At 43.4% G+C, this 21,492-nt stretch overlaps 1 protein-coding gene and 1 long non-coding RNA gene across 2 annotated transcripts in view; one reads left to right on the plus strand and one right to left on the minus strand.

Annotated features, from left to right (window-relative positions):
• The window catches only part of ARSB (arylsulfatase B), a 76,837-nt gene extending 59,218 nt beyond the window's left edge, over positions 1-17,619 (plus strand). Inside the window, exons 7-8 of the mRNA XM_080972821.1 lie at positions 16,265-16,390; positions 17,305-17,619. Of these exons, the coding sequence (XP_080828947.1) occupies positions 16,265-16,390; positions 17,305-17,570 (392 nt within the window). The 3' untranslated portion in view covers positions 17,571-17,619. The remainder of the gene's footprint in view (positions 1-16,264; positions 16,391-17,304) is intronic.
• A 2,485-nt stretch (positions 17,620-20,104) lies between these two features.
• On the minus strand, positions 20,105-20,814 carry LOC308458347. Its single transcript, XR_013977246.1, has 2 exons — positions 20,520-20,814; positions 20,105-20,268 (listed from the first exon to the last, which is right to left on the minus strand). It is a non-coding gene; the product is annotated as an uncharacterized lncRNA (long non-coding RNA).
• Positions 20,815-21,492: the final 678 nt, after the last annotated feature.

Genomic DNA, 21,492 nt, shown 5'->3' on the forward strand with positions numbered 1-21,492 from the left:
GCTGCACCTGTATCTGGAAGCTAGACAAGAACCTTTTTGTATCTTTTAACAAAGGCAGGATAGCAACATGAAACTCCTAAGTCTTGTGCCACCTAGTGACTACCGTATTTTTCGCTCTATAGGGCGCACTGGACCATAGGGCGCACCTAGTGTTTTTTTTTGGGGGGGGAATAAAGAAGGAAAGCCAAGATCCATCCCGCTGGCTGTCTTGGCTTCCTCTTTAGCCACGCGCAACCACTCCAGCCGGGAGAAGCTGCGCGCGGCTTTGTTTTTAGCCGTGGGGCTGGGGACGGGGGAAGCCCGAGCTTCCCCCGACCCCAGCCCCCAAAACAGGTCCAGGAACGGCGGCAAGATTGCGCACAACCTCGTCGCGGCTCCCGGGGCTTGCGGGGCTGGGGACGGTGGAAGCCCGAGCTGCCCCCGACCCCAGCCCCCAGAACAGGCTGCTATCCGCAAGCCTTCGGAGCCCGGCAGGAACTCCCGCTGCGCTCAGAAGGCTTGCGGATAGCTGCCTGAAGCCCGGGGAGCACAGCGGCGGTTGGCGCTGCACTCCCCGGGCTTCAGGCTGCAGGCTGCTATCTGCAAGCCTTTGGAGCACTCCGAAGGCTTGCGGATAGCTGCCTGAAGCCTGCATTGGCTCCATAGGATGCACACACATTTCCCCTTCATTTTTGGAGGGGAAGAAGTGCGTCCTATAGAGCGAAAAATACGGTAAGCTATATAATGACACTGTCCACACAAACTTGAGGGGGGTTTTTTGCCTTTGAAAAGAATGGTTTCCTTTTTCTCTTACATTTGTTTCAGGATGTTACAAAGCATTGAAATGAAATCTACTTTTTTCCAAATCCTTTGTTTGGGGGGAAAAGAGAGCATTGGGAGGAAAAATTTTAAGCTTTGGCAATATATTGTGTAATAACTAGAATTACCATTGGTCTCTTTAATTGATCTCTTTAAAAAAGAAAGGGAATTGGGTAAGTTAGAGCTCATGGCAAAACCTGATTATTTTATGCTTCAGATGTCATTAGAAAACAGTATCTTGGATCTTAGCTTTTTGCCCAGTTTACGGAAGGAGAGTTGTGCTCGCAGAAAGAGTCCTGCTCCTGGAAGGAAACATTCTGTGAGTGGAACTCTTGAATGGCTGCTCCTTCTGTGAAAGGAGCAAAGAGGACCTAAGCCAAGATCTGGAGCTTGCCCAGTCCAGCCTGCTACTGTTTCTTTACTTCCTTGTAAAGCCTTTCATCTTGAACCGAAACATCTTTGTATAAAGCTGATACAATCAGCATGTAGAAGGGTGATTAGATGACTGGTATCTGAAGTTAATAATTCAACTGATATGTTAAGATGGTTGAAGAACATTTCTTGGTTTAAAAAATATATATTTATCATATAGGCATTGTTGGGGTGACAGTAATAAATAAGAGTCTAGATAACTAGATTTTCATCAGTTCCTTCAAAATCAGTATTCCATTAATTTTTCAAAGGTCAAGGTCACAGCCATTCCTCAAGCATTCTTATTTTAATAGAGTAACTGAAAGTGTCTGAGTTCTGCAGAAAATTCATTATCGCCATAAAGCCGCAAAAGGTCACAAAATGTCTTTCTTCACTGAAGTAGCAAAAATTTTTTATTTCTCCAATAATTCATTATCACAGTGGAGCCTGAAGGAGCCCTTGACATTTCAGCATCCTCCTCCTTCAGGGGAAATAATTGTTTTCATATATCATGATTTAGAAAACGACAGAAAAATTAGTGAAAAACAAACACAAACCTTTCTGGTCTGGGAACCATCTGTATTACTCTTTGTTCCTAAAGCTTCCCTTCCCCACCCACCCTCCCCGTGCTGTCACTGAAGCTCTCTACATCTGCCCTGTGCAAAATGGTGAACGCCAGATCTATAGTATTGTAAAAAAAAAGTAAGAAAATATGAAGAGCCCTGCTGGTTCAGGCCAAAGGTCCGACGTCCTGTTCTCACAGTGGCCAACCAGAGGCCTGTGGGGAAGTCTGCCAGCAGGGCATGATCACAACAACACTCTCCTCACCTGCAATTCCCAGCAGGTGGTATTTGTTATGTACTGAAGTTCTCACCCTGGGCCAGCAGGGGGATACTGTAGATAGTTTTCACTCAGGTCCACATATGCAAATAAGTGATTGAAAGTGACGTTCAGTGATTGGATAGTTACAGAAAATGGTTACTGTTGTGTTCTAGTGGAGCTCTATATAAGCAGGCTGGTTGAACCCTTCAGTTCTGTTCTGGCCTGTGAATAAACAAGAGCTGTTTGAAGAATCGCTGTGTCGTCTGATATGTTCACCCACAACTTAATAGTATTCAGAGGCACATTGCCTCTAACAGTGGAGGCAAGATGTGCATATCTTTCAGTTCACATTCAGCCCTTGCAGTTTGTGCTATACTTTGCCACACTGCCCTAATAATAATAATAATAATAATAATAATAATAATAATAATAATTTATTATTTATACCCCGCCCATCTGGCTGGGTTTCCCCAGCCACTATGGGGTGGCTCCCAACAGAATGTGAAAAGCATGATCAAACATCAAACATTAAAAACTTCCCTAAATAGGGGTGCCTTCAGTGTCCAGTCTGAACGATGGGAGTGGAGATGCTCCTTCGGGTATACTGGGCCAAGGCTTCCCACAGTCATGTGATTGGCCACTGTGAGAATAGGATGCTGGACTACATGGACCACTGGCCTGATCCAGCAAGCTTTTCTTATGTTCTTGCGTTTAGGGAGGCTTTTTGCCTTCAGAGGCTGGTTTCTACTGCTTAGGCCTTAACTGGTACCTGCCTCTATATTATGTTTTCATAGCTGCTTCTTTTAACTGCTTTTGTTTGATGGCTTGCTATTTTGGTTCCTTTATCTTACTTTTTGTTTTTATTGTATCATATTCTTTCTCTCACTAGCCACTTTGAATTGTATAAGGAAAAGTGGGATATAAGTATTTTAATCTAATAAAAATGGAATAAAAAAAATGGGATCCTCTCCCCTTTTTTGCAGGGGTTGTGCTGACTGTTCCTTAGGTTTTCTTAGGTTGATAATGCTTCCTAGCAATTCTTGTTGAGCAGGAATTAGACTGACAAAATATGTAATATGTCATGCTTGGGCATCTGTGATTCTCTCTGCCTGGAAAATTTGAACTGTGGGAGGCAGGAGGCAGAATGGTATCATGTTGCTGACATGTGGACACAAAATGCATGCTGATGAAAACAATGGGTTGCATGTAACTTGTTCCATCAGCACAAATATTTATGCTTCTGCAGTGAAACTTCCCCCTTCTTCTTCCATATGACCCCCTAAATCTGTTCTGGGCCTTCCCCCGATGCTCCAGAACAGATTTAGGGAAGGTACTGTGCACATGTGGGGAAAGTTGGGGGTGAGTTCCTTTGTGGAAGCAAAAACCCTTGTTCAGTTGGGACGTGTTAGCTGGATTCTGCCTGAAATGGCCCTGTACTGGTCCTGCTGCTTTCTCCATTGTAGACTGGGTTCATTACAAATACAGTGTGGTGAGCAGTCAGTGCCCTGGCAGGAGTGACGGCAGTGTTGTGTTTCCCAGACTGGTTAATTTCTGCTTCTAAAAGTTTTGTTAGCTCTTGCTTCAGAGACTGAACCTCAGTGTTACTGATGAGTATAGAAATCAACATTCAAAAGCTATTTGAAAAGGGCACCTGATACAGTCCTATTAACAAAACTAAGCCACATCCTAATTCATGTAAGCATCCCCATGTCAACATTTTCCTATACTTGGAAAGCTAACATTTCAGGGTGAGATAAATAAAACATTTTTTAAAATGTCCAGTAGCACCTTAGAGACCAACTAAGTTTGTTCTGGGTATAAGCTTTCATGTGCATGCACACTTCTTCAGATACCTTCAGCTAGGTATCTGAAGAAGTGTGCATGCACACGAAAGCTTATACCCAGAACAAACTTAGTTGGTCTCTAAGGTGCTACTGGACAATTTTTTAATTTTTTAATTTATTTCGACTGCATCAGACCAACACAGATAGCTACCCGAATCTAGTATCTCAGGGTGAGGTTAAGGTAGAAGCTTTATCCCTGATGTGGTCATATTATGATTGCAGGTAAATTTTGAGAGGGCACCATATTTTAAAGTTGAGTGATCCATTAGCACGTCCTCCTGTAGGATTGCACCACTCCAAAGCTCTGGAGTGGTACAGTCCCACAGGTGGACAGTGTTGCATCAGAAACAGCATGTCTGGGTAGACTCTTCGTCTACTTCAAGTTTTTAAAACTTCTTTTAAGAAATGTATTTGACATACGAGAAGGAGGAATAAAGGATGAATATTCCATCTTTTTGTACAGATGTAACTGGAACAGGAAAACCATTGTTGGCAGAGCACTACTGAAATCTTGAACTAATGAGTGGAAACATTCTGGAAGCAATTATTTTACAAGCACAAAGTTTTTTGTTTTTATAAAAAAAATCTTTCCTTTTAGTTTTTAAATGTTTCAGCAGAACTGCATTTCTGTTGGAGATGTCTGTGACAGCAAACACAACGTGGAACCCAGATAGTCATGGGACCAAGAGTCTTAAAGCATTCTTTGGGGGCATTTCTCCTTGGCCACTGGTATTCGAGAAGAGAAGAAAGTATGATGCAGAGATCTTAAACAGCTTTATTCATTCATTCATCCATTTAAATATCCATTAGTCTTTTGGCTATTTCGGCAGACATAAGAAACGTGATGCAAGCCCGTGAAGTCAGCTTTCTAGGAGCAATAGCAGCACAGTTTATTCATGAATTAGATTCCAGAGGGAGCCCCCTTGTCCTGCCACCCCCACCCCCAACCAGTGGACACTAGTCTATAAGGCCAAATGGGGCGCTGCAGCTCCCCCCAAACCAGTGGAGGCTCATCTATAAAGGCAAATGGGGCACTGTACCACCAACCTGAGTCTGTCCTTGGCCAGCTCCCCCACCTGCCTTCTTACATTCAGTCCTGGGGGTGGTAATGGCAGGCACCTTCCTGCTCCTTAATCTTTGTGTTTCCCTCAGCATGGAGAAGGATGGAGGAGGGAACCAGGAAGAGCCTCCCATTGGCTCTGGCTCCACCTACTGCCAGCCTTTCTTCCTTCCCCCCCAATGGCCACTAGCTAACACTGCCCCAACCTCTGTTTCCAAGTGTAGTTTTAAAATATAAGTGAGGGATTTGTATTTTGTATATGAATATGACTTAAGGCACAACATATGTTGAGAACTGGTCGTCTATTCAGGTTTATATGTTCTTGTAGGATTAGATAGTTTCATGGAGGTTAAGGCTTATCAATAGGTACTAGCCCTCAGATGAATAGTTCCTCCTTGCTGGAAAGTTTCAGAAGGGGCTGTGTGCACCTAACTCACTTGGCATTTAGCTTGACTGTAATGAGGAAAAAGAGCCTCTAATGTGTAGCTAATTATAATTTACTCAGCCCATGTCTTGGCTCTCCTTTCTTGTCCCTGCATTGTTGCCTTCTCTCCTTCGGTTTGGCGGTTCGTCAGATCCCATTTTTTCCATGCTTTTGTCAAGAGCTGTTGGGATCTGTGTGTGGCTGCCCCATGTGGTGAACCAATGAACTGCAGGTGGCAGCCTAGGTACTGAAGAGCTTTCAGGACTGACTCTACCCACCCAGGCTGTCCACTAAATATTTCTGGGTAGGAAGAAGCATAAAGGGTGTCCTTTTCCACCTGATCCTTTCTTGAGCAGCAAGGTCTTCCTGAGTACTGCCCCATCCCTGTCTCCTAGTTTGCCCTTTGCTCCTGTCTTTTGGCTTGCTCCACAATTCCTTGCTCCCCATCAGATCTTTTCTGTAGCCCAACCCCGACAAATTGGGACTGTTGTGTTGTTTCTGGTGGATCTTTTATTTCAGTTTTGATTTTTATGTGTGATGCCTTGAGCTATGGAAAGGTGGCTAAGAAATCTAGAGGCAGCCCATCAGCTATGTGAGTCAACGGAGGAAGAGCTTGTTAGGTTTGCTGTCATAGACTGCAAAGAAATGGGAGAGGAGCTGGCACCTGGCAAGCTATAATACATGGTTGGCGATATATGTATTTTTAAATTTTTGATATGATAGGTTGCAAAATGTGGTAGGCCTGGTGGATGGCCTACAATGAGGTGACTGTTGGCTCTTTTGCAGCGGTAGTGGGGTCCTCTACAACTTGTGGTTAGAGATACAGGAGAAGGTATTGATACTAGAAACCACCATTTTGAACCAGGAGTATGCACTTGGCTTAGCTAAAAATGAGCAACAGCGGGGGGGGGGGGGGACTGTCATAAAGTGTGGCATCAAACTGGATAAGGAACCACAAGGATCTACTGCAAGAGATCTGTGTTGAAGTGAAAGTGAAAGGCCACTTTGTGGGATGAACTTCAAGACGTAAGATTAGTTTAACAAGGTCTACTTCTCATTTTGCTGTTTTTAGAAGAAAATTCTGATAAGGATGGCAAGTATAAAACATGCTGAGCTGTACAGACTTAGTGCCACCACCAAAACATAGGACTTTTCCTACGAAATCCCAATGTTCCTTCCTTATCTGTAAAAAGCTTGTACGTCAAACTAACAAGGTTTCTGTGACCCAGTCAAAACAATGAGCCATGCAATAAACATTCATTTATAGCTTGCTTCTAGCAAGTTGCTTGTAAGGCATTGCGAAGACCATGAAAGCAAGAAGTTCCTCTTGTCTCTCCTTGGGTTATAGGTAGGTATACCTATGAGGCTTTGTAAGAAGGACTGTGGGAGTAGAGTGCATGCTTAAAATGTTTTACTTTTTATATGTTAGCAGGCTGCCAGTGTGGTGTAGTGGTTAAGAGCAGTGGACTCGTAATCTGGTGAACCGGGTTCGATTCCCTGCTCCTCCACATGAAACTGCTGGGTGACCTTGGGCTAGTCACACTTCTCTCTGAAGTCTCTCAGCCTCACTCACCTCACAGAGTGTTTGTTGTGGGGGAGGAAGGGAAAAGAGATTGTTAGCCGCTTTGAGACTCCTTAAAGGTAAAGGGTAAAGGGACCCCTGACCATTAGGTCTAGTCGTGGCCGACTCTGGGGTTGTGGCGCTCATCTCGCTTTATTGGCCGAGGGAGCCGGCATACAGCTTCCGGGTCATGTGGCCAGCATGACCAAGCCGCTTCTGGCGAACCAGAGCAGCACACGGAAACGCTGTTTACCTTCCCGCCGGGGTGGTACTTATTTATCTACTTGCACTTTGATGTGCTTTCGAACTGCTAGGTTTACAGGAGTAGGGACCGAGCATCGGGAGCTCACCCTGGTGCGGGGATTCGAACCGCCGACCTTCTGATCAGCAAGTCCTAGGCTCTGTGGTTTAACCCACAGCGCCACCCGCGTCCCTTGAGACTCCTTAGGGTAGTGATAAAGCGGGATATCAAATCCAAACTCTTCTTTTTCTTCTCTTGGAAAATAAACCAGTCCAAGCTAGCTGTGCCTCTTCCTCACTGCTTGTACGTGCAAGGCTTTTTGTTTACATTATCTGCAGCTTAAATGAGCACCATATTTGAATGTTTTTAATTAACTAGTGGAACAATGTATTTAATTTTTTTTTATCCTGTTCATACCTCTTGCTTTTGGTCATATTTCCATACACAAAGGAACAAAATGTATACTTTGAGCTTTAAAAAAAAGTTTATTGAGGCAAGGGAGAATAAATGCAAGCCTGTGTCTTGAGAGTCTGGTATAGGCATGCCCTCCTTAAAGGTCTGCAGCACCTCTTAAAGTAATGTAACTTCTCCTTTTTTCTGGTCCAAATCCATTTTCTTTCATATGGGTTATAACAAATGTAAACAGTTACGTTTCCTGTTCACTATACTCAGAATCTGCATAACAAATCTCCATTTTTAATAACCTTGGGTGGCTAAAGCCTTAGAGTGCCTTTGTATATATCATGCATATATTGAGGCCTGCATTTATTTCCATGAACTTTGCAGTTTCTTATGAGTTTCTCAAGAAATCTTCCATACAGTCTGAGAGGTCTTAAACGTTTGTTGTGTCCTCAGCAATGCCCATGTGATTCTACATGTAACATGCAGGAAGAAGCAGGCTTCCACACGTGCATCATTTACTGGCTTTGGAACTAGTCAGATAAGAGTTCTCTCGTGGGATTTTATTTTATTCTTAGGGTATTTGGCTCCAGGCCTAGAGTATCTTACAGCTGTATATCCACTTTACCTTCTCTGGTTCCTGGTAAAGTTTCTTCTACTCAGCCCTAGTTGGTACTGTCAAGACAAGTCAATAGGGCTACAATTTAACGACGATTCATTGAAAGCACGCACATAGCGTCATGCAAGCGAATAAGCAGAATTCAAAATAGTAGTTTGCTGCGCTTCCAAAAGCACAGCATTCCACTGACAGAGGTGACCTGTCATCCTGTCGTAATGGATAGTCCAACACAGGTGTAAACCAACAGAGTCCAGGTCCAGAAGCCACCCAAAAGTTGCTTTCCCAATGCTGCTTATACAGTTCTTAGCTTTCCAAACATGGTAACAATGGCAACCTTGACCGCCATCCCCAAGTATCTTGCATATATACTTGTGTGTTCTAGATAGTCCCTAGATGTTTGTGTGTTTCATAGACCATAGAATTGTAGAGTTGGAAGGGACTCTGAATGTCATCTTGTCTAACCCTCTGCAATGAAGGAATCTCAACACACAGTCCTCCAACCAATCTGAAACCTGCTTAGCTTTGCAAATGTGCTAGCAGTTTTATTTCTGCACCACTAGTAAAGGTTTGTATCTTTACCTTCACATTCTCTTTCGTCCTTCACTTCCGCCTAACTGCAAGCTTGCTTTATTTCCTTTTATGATCTGCTATTGGGATATGTTTAGACCATTCTATACAATATGCGCCTAAGCTTCAGCTCATGACAATATATGTATTTGAGCTTGCAACATAATTTTTGCTCCCGAATGATCGAAAACCAGAAATCGGTGTTCTGGTTTTTGAACATTCTTTGGGAAGCTGAACATCTGACAGGGCTTCCAATTGGCTGCAGGAGCTTCCTACAGCCAATCAGAAGCCGTGATTTGGAAGTTGAACGGACTTCCGAAACGGATTCTGTTCAACTTCCAAGGTACGACTGTAATAGGATTTTTTAACCATTGGGCAGAATGGTTTCCCATATGAGAAGGGTTGAGATGATTAAGCTAAGATCTTGAATGGGTAGCAGTCTTCACTGGTGTGCAGTTAAGAGATGTACTGTTGCTTTTATCAGGAAAGCATTCTTTTCAATAGAATCTTAACCTTCACCCAGCATAGGATGCATTGCCAGTTTCCCATCTGTGGGAGCACACACACAAGTCACAACAATGCACACTAAGTTGTTCACTTGTAACTGTGTCCAGTCCCAAATCGCACATTCCTTTCTTTAAGAGGCTTTTTGAAATGTCTCTGGGTGTAGTGTGCAGGTTGCTTAGGGTGTTGTGACTTAGCCAGATCAGTTCCATAGCTGTGACTGCAGAGCAGGCGGCAAGAAAAGCAGAGGTTGCTGATGAATAACCCTACTTGGTTGGTTGTAATAAATTAGCAGTCACAGTGCATGCCATCTCCTACACTGTGAGCAAAGACTTTCTTTTTTGCTCATGGTCAATGAAGGGTGGCAGTCAAAATATGTTGCCTATGGAAACTGAGCTCGTATGACAAGCATTGTGGAATAAATGATTGGGCATGAGTCTGCTTCCAAATTAAGTATTACGTTTACATGGTTTCAGTCTCCTCCACCAGGCCCCAAAATGTACCGTCCGCACCACAAATACACTGGAATACAGTATGCTTTAACTTTTGTGGTTGGGCTTTCACTAAATACCGTGTTATACCAAAGCTATGTACGCTTTGATCACTTGCCATACAGGGGGGGGGGGGGACTTTTTCAGCATGGTTCTCTCTCTCATCATTTTAATCACAGACTAAAGAGTGAATGTATTTGGTTAGTTTTCCTGGACCTTTTTAAAAATGCATCTACTGCCTATTTATATCTCATCTCTTTGTGGTTCTGCCAATGACGCTGGTTACTGGAGCTTTTATTTAAGGAGTGAGGGAATGAGCATGAGGAATATAAATAATGGGCCTTCTATAAAACTGTGTTACCTATGCAGTTGTATAAAACTTAATTCACTGTTGCATTTTTACTTCTCTGCAATTTAATCTTTGAATCATCAAAGATTAGAACATAAACTCAGAAGACTTCTTAAAAAAAAAAATTGGAGATACTTGTTTATGCATGATGGCCTGGTCTGCATGTCATGCTAAACCAAACCATGGCTAACATGAATGCATGTGCACACAGGCCACTGAAGAGGAGTTCATAGCCACTTCACTCTTCCTGGGTTGTTTTTCTGCCCCACTGCACTGAACTAAGCTTTACCTTGGCATAGTGTGTCATCTGAATCTAGGCTCCTGGTTTTATGGTTCCTGGTTTGTCTGCAAGAGCTAAATTATGAGCCTGGATTTAGACAACATGTTAAACCAAACCATGGCTTAGCTTACTGTGGCACATCAACAAAATAACTGGAGATAAAAGACGCTGCCATGATCTGTTTGCCATTTATGTTTGTTAATTTATGCTGTGTTTGTGATATCCTATTATGTTCCATGGGATGCGAGTGGCGCTGTGGGTTAAACCACAGAGCCTAGGACTTGCCGATCAGAAGGTCGGCGGTTCGAATCCCCGCAACGGGGTGAGCACCCGTTGTTCGGTCCCTGCTCCTGCCCACCTAGCAGTTCGAAAGCACGTCAAAGTGCAAGTAGATAAATAGGTACCACTCCGGCGGGAAGGTAAACGGCGTTTCCGTGCGCTGCTCTGGTTCGCCAGAAGCGGCTTAGTCATGCTGGCCACATGACCTGGAAGCTGTCTGCGGACAAACGCCGGCTCCATCGGCCAATAAAGCGAGATGAGCACCGCAACCCCAGAGTCGGTCACGACTGGACCTAATGGTCAGGGGTCCCCTTACCTTTTTATTATGTTCCATAATGCTATTACAGTTATACCTCGGGTTACAGACGCTTCAGGTTGTGTTTTTTTGGGTTGTGGACCGCCAAAACCCAGAAGTACCAGAACTGATTACTTCCGGGTTTCGGCAGTCGCACATGCGCAGAAGCACTAAATTGCACTTTGTGCACGCACATAAGCACTGAATCACAACCCGCGCATGCGCAGAAGCACCACTGCAGTTTGCGGACGCTGCGGGTTGCGAACGTGCATCCTGCACAGATCACATTCGCAACCCGAGTGTCCACTGTATTATATGTTGCTTGTAAACTGCTTTGGGATTAATAGAATCATAGAATTGCAGAGTTGGAGGGGACCCCAACTTCCTGCATTGCAGGACTCTCATCTAAAGCATCCATGACACATGTCCACCCAACCTCTGCTTTAAAAAACTCCAAGGAAGCAGAGTTCACAACCTCCTGAGGGCGTCTGTTCCACTGTCCAACAGCTCTTACTGTCAGAAGGTTCTTCTGATGTTTGGTCACAATCTCTTTTGTTGTAACTTGAATCCATTGGTTCAGGTCTTGCCCTCTGGAGCAGGAGAAAACCAGCTTGCTCCATCTTCCATGTGACAGCCCTTGGGATATTTGAAGGTGGCTATCATATCTCCTCTCAGTCTCTTCTTTCCCAGGCTAAACATTCCCAACTCTCTCAACCGCTCTTCCTAGGGCTTGGCTTCCAGACCCTTTATAATTTTGGTTGATTCGTTCATAATAAAAAAAACCCAAACTCCTCTCCTAGAACCTGCACACTCTCATGTTTGCACTGTCATGCTTTTGCCATATTATTAGTGATAGGCATGGCAATATATAATCATTAATATAAATACAGTAACTCTACACAGGAGCCTATGATCAACATTTATTAAGAAATTGAAATTTAGAAAAAAAGACAGTTAAAATGGGTCAAAGACCGAGATCTATAACAGTATGCCTGTTCTTCCTCATAATACTAAAATCTAGAGTCACCCAGTAGAGATGAATGAGTGATTCCAAACCAACCAAAAGAAGTACTTTTTCACACTTCCCACAATAAATTGATGGAACTTGCTGCTACATGATTTGATGATGACTATGGCTTTCGAATGAAATTAGATTTATGGAAACAGGTCTATCATTGGGAATTCTTCATGGCAAGTGGGAAATGTCACTTCCCACTTTTTAAGAGGAATGCCCTGCGGCCTCTTAGAGGGCAGGGGACTTTCAGGAAGGAGGAAGGGAGTATGTAGAAACCCCTAGCTGTTTTGAGGTGGCCCCTTTTGCTTCCAAACTGACCAGCACACAACCACCTGGGATCACTATTAGAGGGAATTATGGCTACATGAAAGCTCCAGGTTTAGAGGCAGCATATCTCTGACGACAATAAATGGGAAAAGGAGCAGACTGGGAGGAGAAGGTGTCAGAAGCTGAAGAGGTAACAGGAAGAGGCTGCGGCCAAGAACAGTTCAGACTCAGAGGCAGAAGCAGAAGCAGGGACTGGAGAGGAGTGGGGCCAGGAGACAGAGAGGCAGTCTTCCTATCCTGCTGCAACCAGCTCCCCTCCCCCTTGATCTCCTAGAACACGCAGATAACCGAAATGAGCAGAGCAAAGTGTGCAGATTCAGTTTGCGACTGCTTGGGAAAGACCCTGGAGAGGAGGATTCCTAGTGGGCACTGTTGAGGTGGAGACCTTCAGTTGTCACAACTGCTTCATTGGGGGCAAGACCTCCTAGAAAGAGTTGCTGAGACCACTAGGACTGAGCCGTGGTTTGTTTCCTTAAATAAAGAGATAATTTCATTGGCCTCGGGTGGTTTATTGTTTTATTGCTGACCTATGTCTGACTCCAGCTCTGACACAGCTAAGCTCTTCTTAAGAAATTATGGGAGAGTCAAGGCAGGGTGACAAATGTACAGGCAACAACCAATTGATGTGTGACCTCATGCATCGTGGTGACCTGGAAGTGACCAGAAAAGGGGGTGGAGTTGGCTTAGACATGCTCTGCTATCACGTGTGAGGACCCGGAAAACAGCCCTCACACAAATTGGGGGTTGCCTGTAGTTACCTTTACTTAGACTTTGGGGGTAAAAAGTTAGGCTGAAAGCATTAGGATTTTTAATTCAGTTGTTTAGATAAATAATTCAGTTGTTTGCTTTTATAAATTGAAAATCAAAAGTTTGGATCAATTTGGAACGAGTCATATGGAATGTACACACAACATGATGAAAGATTTGAATTTTCCAGCCTAGATAATAAATACCACGTGCAGTCCTTTACCTCAACGATTTTCTAATTCAGTGTGTGTCTGGCAGACTTTTCCTTTCATTCTTGTTCCATGTTGAAAGTAGAGCAAGAAAACTGTTAAAAGTGTAATTAAATTTACAGAGATCAAGGAAAAACCTAAACCAGCACAGTTTAACCCCTGGAAGTTTAGAGTGGGCTGGACTGACTTTATTTTTCACTTATAAACAGTGTGGGAAAGTGGCTGTTCTAAAAGAGCATATCAAATCTCATGGAAATGTTTCATCATCAGTGCTTCTTAAAAAGGAGCTTGCCTTCATAAATGACTTCACTCACCACCTAATAAAACGCTGCACATATCATTAAAGGTGCGGATGAATTCCCTATTGTCAGACAGAAAGAGGAAACCTCAACTCACCCTGTGCTAGCCTCAGGCAAACAACCCATTCTCTTTGTCAGTCCTCCAACCGCAGTATAGGATAATAACAATGACCTATGATGCACTGCTGTTGTATGACTTACTGAGAGAATCTGCGTGGAGGTGTTTTTGGTGAGCTACAGCACTTTCAAGTGCACTTATATACCGTACTTTTTGCTCTATAAGACTCACTTTTCCCCTCCTAAAAAGTAAGGGGAAATGTGTGTGCGTCTTATGGAGCGACTGCAGGCTGCGCAGCTATCACAAAAGCCAGAACAGAAAGAGGGATTGCGGTTTTCACTGTGCAGCGATCCCTCTTGCTGTTCTGGCTTCTGAAATTCAGATTTTTTCCCCTCTTGTTTTCCTCCTCCAAAAACTAGGTGCGTCTTGTGGTCTGGTGCATCTTATAGAGCGAAAAATACGGTAACTTTCAAGCCTGATACAGGTTAGGACCAGAATACCTGAAAGACTATTTCCTCCTAGATGATGCTGCCTGGACTCAAAAGTTATTAAGAGAGGCACTTCTTCACCCTACACCTAAGTTATAGTAGGTAGGGACATGGGAGAGCATCATATCATGGGAGACCCATACTTCCTCCCTGTTTGATGGTATATAACATTTTTATTTAGGCTGGTCTTTGTCCCAGAAGCTGGATATTTGTTTTCTGGTGGTTTACTTCATTTTTATAGGTTGACTGATTTGTGGTGCTTTTTATCTGCATCTTTTATTGTAATAGTGTGTAGGCATTATTATTTTTATTATTTTTACTTTTGTTTCATAAGACACTTTGAGTGGTTCAGTTTGTGAACTGGAAAGAGAGGACAGAAACATTCCTAAAATAATAATAACGTAATGATAAAACAATTATAGTAGTAAAAATTAAAAACAGTAGCAAACTCTATGTGCTCAAAGAATATGGAAAGAATATGGTTACTCAGCAGTGTATAAGCTGTGGCTGTTGTGTGCCTTTTTCTAGCAGATTCTTAGGACTGTGGCTAGCCCAGGTTGCATCCATCTCATTAGGCTGGAGGCTTGGGAACACATGTTCATTATAATATTTACATTATTGGCAGGGCCAAATTAAAGGCTGCACTGTGTTCTCAGGCCTCACACATCGCTGACAATCAGGCATGCTCTCTGTTCCGCTGGAATAAAGGCAAAGATGAGTCTGCCTTCACAGACAAGGCTTTTCTGAATCATCCTACTCCATCCTAAAGAGGGGGCCTTCTCTGCTGCTGTCATCCATCCACACGCCCTTCACTTATGCATGTACCCTACACAGGCAGATTGCTTCCTATAAAGTAATTTTAATTTAGAACTGATCTTTTTATCATATCGGAAGCACTCAAAACTTTGCCTTCACACAATAACACTGTAAAAGAAGAAATCAAAGCCTAAACATGTAAATATATACAAATGGCCTTTAAATAATCAACACAGATGCAATACTTTAAAATTACATGATTGCATGACAGATCTATCATCTGTCAAGTCAAATGCTCAATCAGCCATCACTCTTGCCAGAAACACCTTATGCTTTGGGGATACTGCTCACCTTTTTATATTTAAGCACCTCACATACATTCATATTTGTTTCACCTGTGCTTTATTTTTAAAAACCTGGCAGGTTTTTGAAACTGCTTTGGGCATTGTGAGGGAAGTGTCTTGGTGGTATCCAGTGCTTTTTTCCGGGAAGGGGGAGGTGGTAGTACCCAGGGGTACGCATACCCCTAAACATTTTGTGAATCTTTGTACTTTTGCCCATTTACTGTATTTATTTTTCCTGATTTGAACTATAAAATGGTGGTTTTCTTGAGTCAAAATGAGAGTACCCCTAAACATTTTTTTAAAAAGAAAAAAAGCACTGGTGGCATCTTTGGAAGCAGCATAGCTAGCTGCTTGGGTGCCAAGGGAGACGTGTGCCCTTTGCCCAGGGGTGGGGCAAGCCAGGGCAGGGCACACCGAGCAGAGCCTCTATGGAGTCTGCCCACCACCTCCCCCTTAGCTGTAGGGTAGCTGCAGGTGGATGCAAGCCCCACATTGCCATTTTGGGCAGCACGGAGCCTGCAGGCTCCCGAGCCACCGCGCCACTCCCAGGAGAGACACTTGGCTTGGGAGAACTGCAGGCCCGTGGTAAGTGCCGCCCCCCACAGTGTGGCGCCCAGTATGCCCCCCCCCACCCCCCACCTACACCTACTATCTCCAAACTTACAGAACTGTTATTTTCATGTGTTGACCATGGGGAAAGAAGGCTATATTTGTATGGAATGTTATTGTTACACTTCCAAGCTATCTCCACAGCTCTAACAAATGATTCCTCTGTCTTCACCATAAGTGTGTTTATAATTGTAAGTATTTCTTTAAAATGCATAATAGGTTTCAGTGCACTCTGGCACTCGTCACGGTCCTCCGTTGCGCCAGAAGTGGTTTGGTCATGCTGGCCACATGACCCAGAAAGCTGTCTGTGGACAAACGCTGGCTTCTGAAAGCAAGATGAGCGCCGCGCCCCATACTCGCCTTTGACTGGACTTATCTGTCCAGGGGTCCTTTACCTTTTTACTTATTCCACACACAAACAATATAATTTCACAATGGATATAATACTCGTGTCCTATTTGATCTTAGGTGCAGGTATCAGCAACAGAACTTCATCGCAGAGTAATTATTTTTCCTGGGAAGATTCAATTTTCAATACCTCCATACATGCTGCAATTCGACATGGAAAATGGAAACTACTAACAGGCTATCCAGGTAAATTTTTATGGGATTCCTCCCTTTCGCATGTTCCAGATAATGGCACTTCCTGGTATTTGCTGTATTAAATTTGTGAATACTGGTTTTGGTAGCAATTGATGCTCCAGAGGTGTAAGAAAGAACTGACTAATAATGATCATAAGAACTCCCTGCCCTTCAGCCTTAAAGTAAGGTTGGTTGGTTGGTTGGTTGGTTGGTTAAATGTGTATGGCCACCCATCAATAGATATTTCCTCCTGGGCAGCTTACAGAGGTGGGAAAGATGACCAGTTTAGGCTGTTCTGATTGAAAAAGTAACTTATTTATTTAAAGTGTGCTAACATTCCCACATGCACTATCTGTTTTGACATAGTATGAAGCATTGTATTCAAATTTGTCACTTGAAGCAGCAAGAGGCACACCTGCTAGAAAGCTCACTGGTTGGTAGGCATCCCAGCTTTCCAGTTGAGGCATCCAACTGGTACTATAATTTCCTATATGTCAGTCAGTGTTCTTGCAGAGTAATCTCTTACCTTGTTTCTAGGATGGCACTGTTTGTCCACTTGTGTATGTCTTGTTGCTCAAAGTTCACCCGCTGATCATTGAATGTTCATTATGAAACATATGTAAAGGTGCAATAAGAGAAAGGAGTTGAAGGCGGTGGTGTCAGAACCAAGAAAAGAGCAACAAACCTCAGCCAAATAGCTCTATTGCAGACTGAGCTTCATACCGTTTATATTAGGAACTCTTCTTCCTACTAACATCTAATTCATCTTCTGGGTATTCTGTTGGTCAGCTGGCAAATCTCCATATCACAAGTTCAAATCCACTTCTCTGAAATTGAACAAGTCAGATCTGTGAACAAGCTGGAAACAAATTAAGAGGCTAATGCTGTCCCAACTAACCTCTAATCTGCTCTGTTCCTGCTTATAGGTTGCTCCCACTGGTTTCCACCACCGTCTTTATTTAATGAGTCAGAGGCTCTGTCTTCAGACCCTCCAACAAAGAAACTTTGGCTCTATGACATTGTTAATGATCCTGAGGAACGAAGTGACTTGTCAGAAGAATATCCTGACATTGTGAGAAAGCTCCTTTTGCGTCTCCGGCACTATAACGATAACTCTGTTCCCGTGTTCTACCCAAAAAATGACCCTCATTGTGACCCAGGAACCAAGAAAGCCTGGGGGCCTTGGATGTAGGAAACTGCTCAGCAGCCTGAGAAAGGTATGTCAAGGGTAGTCATAGAGCTGATTCCCACGTTATATTTGTGTACATAAAATATCCTTGTGTACACCACGGCAAAGTGTACAAAAATGTTCCATGGGAATCAGCTCATAGACTCAGGGACACCGACATTTCTGACTCGTTTATTTTACCTCTTCAGCTTTCACTTCAGTCCATTGGATCCAGTTCTTCTTACTCAAAAGCTGTTTGAAGGATCCAGTTTCACCATCGGTTGTGCTTGAAGTACTATAGAATCATAAATCTGCCATTTGGATGTTGGTGGGTTTTTTGCCGTCCATGACATGTCTCTGAAGCAGAGGGTAAAATGATGCCGCCTTCCCAAAGTTCCTGGCCAGCTGGGAAACATTATTTCAGTTGGAAAGCTCTGAGTCATGGCGGGGCGGGGGGGCAGGGCCTTCTAAATTCTTTCGCATCTGAAGTCAAAGGCTTGATTTCATACTTGCCGGGAGCCAGCTTTTATCGGAGGCTGACAGAGTTGTAAAGAAAAGGAGAAAGAAGCCAATTGTAGAGTTCCTTTTCTCTCTCCCCACCTTTACCTTGCGAGTCACTCTAACAGGAGCATCCTGGAATCTCCATGAACAGAACCTCTTAGCAGCTACACACCGAGGTCCTAGCGATAGCCAAACATGTCAGCTCTACACCCAAAATGTCTTATTTCCACAACATGAATATTGTGATCAATATGAATACTGTGTCCAAAGTGGTGGACAGGAGATGTATACCTGACCTCCCAGCAGGTGAGTTGCTGCTGCTTATCAGGAGGGAGAAGGGCAAGATATTGTGGAGGGTGGCACAGTGCATATTAAGATTAAGATTAAGATTAAGATTAAGATAAGATTAAGATAAATTTATTGTCATTGTCCGTATATACACAGTATACACAACAACGAAAATCAAACACCCACCCAAGACCGGGTTCACATACACATTTGCACGTATCTCCAACACTCTCATCCTATTCAGACATAATCTATAAAAACATATCATACTCCAGAATGTAACATAACCTATTAAAAGCATAACATAACCTAAAAACCTGTCTCATTCCTTCCTACTCCCTGCTTGCTATTTCTTGCAACTGGCCCTGAGATCATTATTTAGTGCAATCAGAGCTCTTGGATAGAAACTATTCAGAAGGCGTGTGGTTCGTGTTTTCATTGTCCTATATCTTCTGCCCGAAGGCAACAGTTCAAAGAAGTTGTGAGCAGGATGGGTGGGATCTCTCAGGATATTGTGTGACTTCTTCAAAGTGCGAGACGTGAAGATCTCATCCAGGGTTGGTAGTTGGAGCCCAATAACATTCTGGGCAATTTTAATTATTCTCTGTAAAGCTTTTTTATCCGTTTCAGAGCTGCTCCCATACCACGATAATATACTATAGGTTAAGACACTCTCGATGGTACTGTGATAATAGGACAGAAGTAGGTGCTGAGATAGATTCAGTCCCCTGAGCATTCTCAGGAAATACAACCTCCCCTGCACCTTCCTCACAACCATATTAATATTTGCTGTCCATGAGAGGTCCTCAGAGATGTAAATGCCCAGGTATTTAAAACTACCAACCCTCTCCACCTCCTCGCCATTTATGTGCAATGGTAAAAATATACTTTTCTTTCTCCTAAAGTCAATTATGAGTTCTTTGGTTTTTTTGGTGTTAAGCATAAGATTGTTTTCTTTACACCATTGAATTAACCCCTGTACTTCTTTCCTATAAGCAGTCTCATCGTTCTCACTAATGAGCCCCACCACTGTTGTATCATCCGCAAATTTGATGATTGTGTTGGACTTATACAGTGGGGTGCAATCAAATGTGTACAGGGAATAGAGAAAGGGACTTAGCACACATCCCTGAGGGGCTCCTGTGCTTAATACTAGAGTAGAAGAATAGTAAGGGCCCATTCTCACTGTCTGCGGCCTATCAGTCAGGAAATTCCTTACCCACAGACAGATCTTCTGATGTATACCCAAATTGGTCATTTTAAGAAATAACCTGTCTGGCAGAATTGTATTGAAGGCAGAACTGTAGTCCACAAACAACAGCCTTGCGTAGGTGCCAGCAGAGCACTGGCAGGAGCACCGAATTGACTCTGCTGGCACCTTTGAGAGCCAGTGTGGTGTAGTGGTTAAGAGCGGTAGACTCGTAATCTGGTTAACCGGGTTCGCGTCTCCGCTCCTCCACATGCAGCTGCTGGGTGACCCTGGGCTGGTCGCACTTCTTTGAAGTCTCTCAGCCCCACTCACATCACAGAGTGTTTGTTGTGGGGGAGGAAGCCGCTTTGAGACTCCTTCGGGTAGTGATAAAGCGGGATATCAAATCCAAACTCCTCTTCTTCTTTGTACTGCACCAACCTTGCCACCACTGTGAACCTTCCAATAAGCATCAGCGGCTCACCAGCCAGGAAGTGAGGTAGCTGCCTCCACCCCACCATTCCATCTGCTACCGCCGTATTATACGTATTTACTCAGAACTCTTTGGACTCCCCCCCCCCACAAAATCCCCTCACCAAAGGCTCCTGATTAAACTTAGTAGTTATGGGGTGAGAGGAAAGGTTCTCTTATGGCTCAGTAACCAAATAACAGAAAACTGGGAGCAATAATATATGGACAATTCTCACAGTGGAAGTGGGGTTCCTCAAAGATCTGTGATGATACCTGTTATGTACTGAAGTTCTCACCCTGGGCCAGCAAGGGGATACTGTAGATAGTTATGCAAATGAAGGATCGAAAGTGACGTTCAGTGATTGGCTAGTTACAGAAAATGGTTACTGTTGCATTCTAGTGGAGCTCTATGTAAGCAGGCTGACTGAGCTCCTCAGTTCAGTTCTGTTCCAGCTTACAAATAAAGAGCTGCTTTGGAAGAATCGCTGTGTCATCTGATATGTTCGCCCACAACTTAACAATACCAGTGTTTTTAATATGTCTGTAAATAAAGTGGAGGTCGGTGTGAGCAGAGAGGCAGCCAAGTTTGCTGATGACACTGTTTTGTTGAGGGTAGTAAAACCAAAAAGGGACTGTGAAGAGTTTTGGTGAGAACTCCACAAAGTGGGTGAAAACATAATAGCGGTTTATAGAATTCTGCACGAGGTGGAAAAAGTAGATAGGGAAAAATGTTTTGGGAGTATCTTAATCTGTGTCCCGTGTTCTTTTTAAATAAAGGGATGGTCAGATGCCATCACAGGATGGTGGTCAGAGTCTCAGTTGGTCATTTTATTAGAGGGCTCTAATAAGTTTGAGCAAGTTGAATTTACTAAGCAAGTTTCAAAACATCTAAATATTGTAATTTCCTTTAGACAATCTTCTTGCTTTCTGGGTTCCCCCCTCTTTTGATGATCTCATGCATTTTACACTCTGAAACTTTTCATTTGTGACCAATGGACCACAAATAAATTATATTTGTCTGATTGTTTCTTCCTGGGCCCAGTTCACAGTGCTTCCTCTGACATTACCAGAGCAAGGTAAAGTGAGGGGGAGAATGGGCTGAGGAGATTCTATGGCGGAGAAGCTACCACCTCCTAGGATCCGCCACTCAACTCTGGCCAGGATGGAAAGTGCTGTGGTGGTCCTTTTCTATGTTATTCCCTCACACCAAATGTATTGTTCAGAAAATGGGTGGGGGGGGGGGCTTGATGCCATTTTTGCTTCAACGTATACTGTTTAGGTTGACAAATTGTTCAACTCTACCAAGGAAAATCCTCTATTGGACGAGCTGCATGTTCCAAGTCCAGTTTAAAGTTTAAAGATAAAAGTTTAAAGATAAAAGAACCATAAAAAGCCCCTTTCAAAACAAGAGCCTTGAAGTTGCTCATCAACAGGTTGCATTTGGACAGCAGGCTGCAGGTCACCTGCTCTGGTTTAAAAAAAAAATTCTGTTAAAAT

The sequence above is a fragment of the Podarcis pityusensis genome (genome assembly GCF_964106645.2).
Source record: "Podarcis pityusensis genome assembly, chromosome: 11".
Classification (NCBI taxonomy): Eukaryota; Metazoa; Chordata; class Lepidosauria; order Squamata; family Lacertidae; genus Podarcis; species Podarcis pityusensis.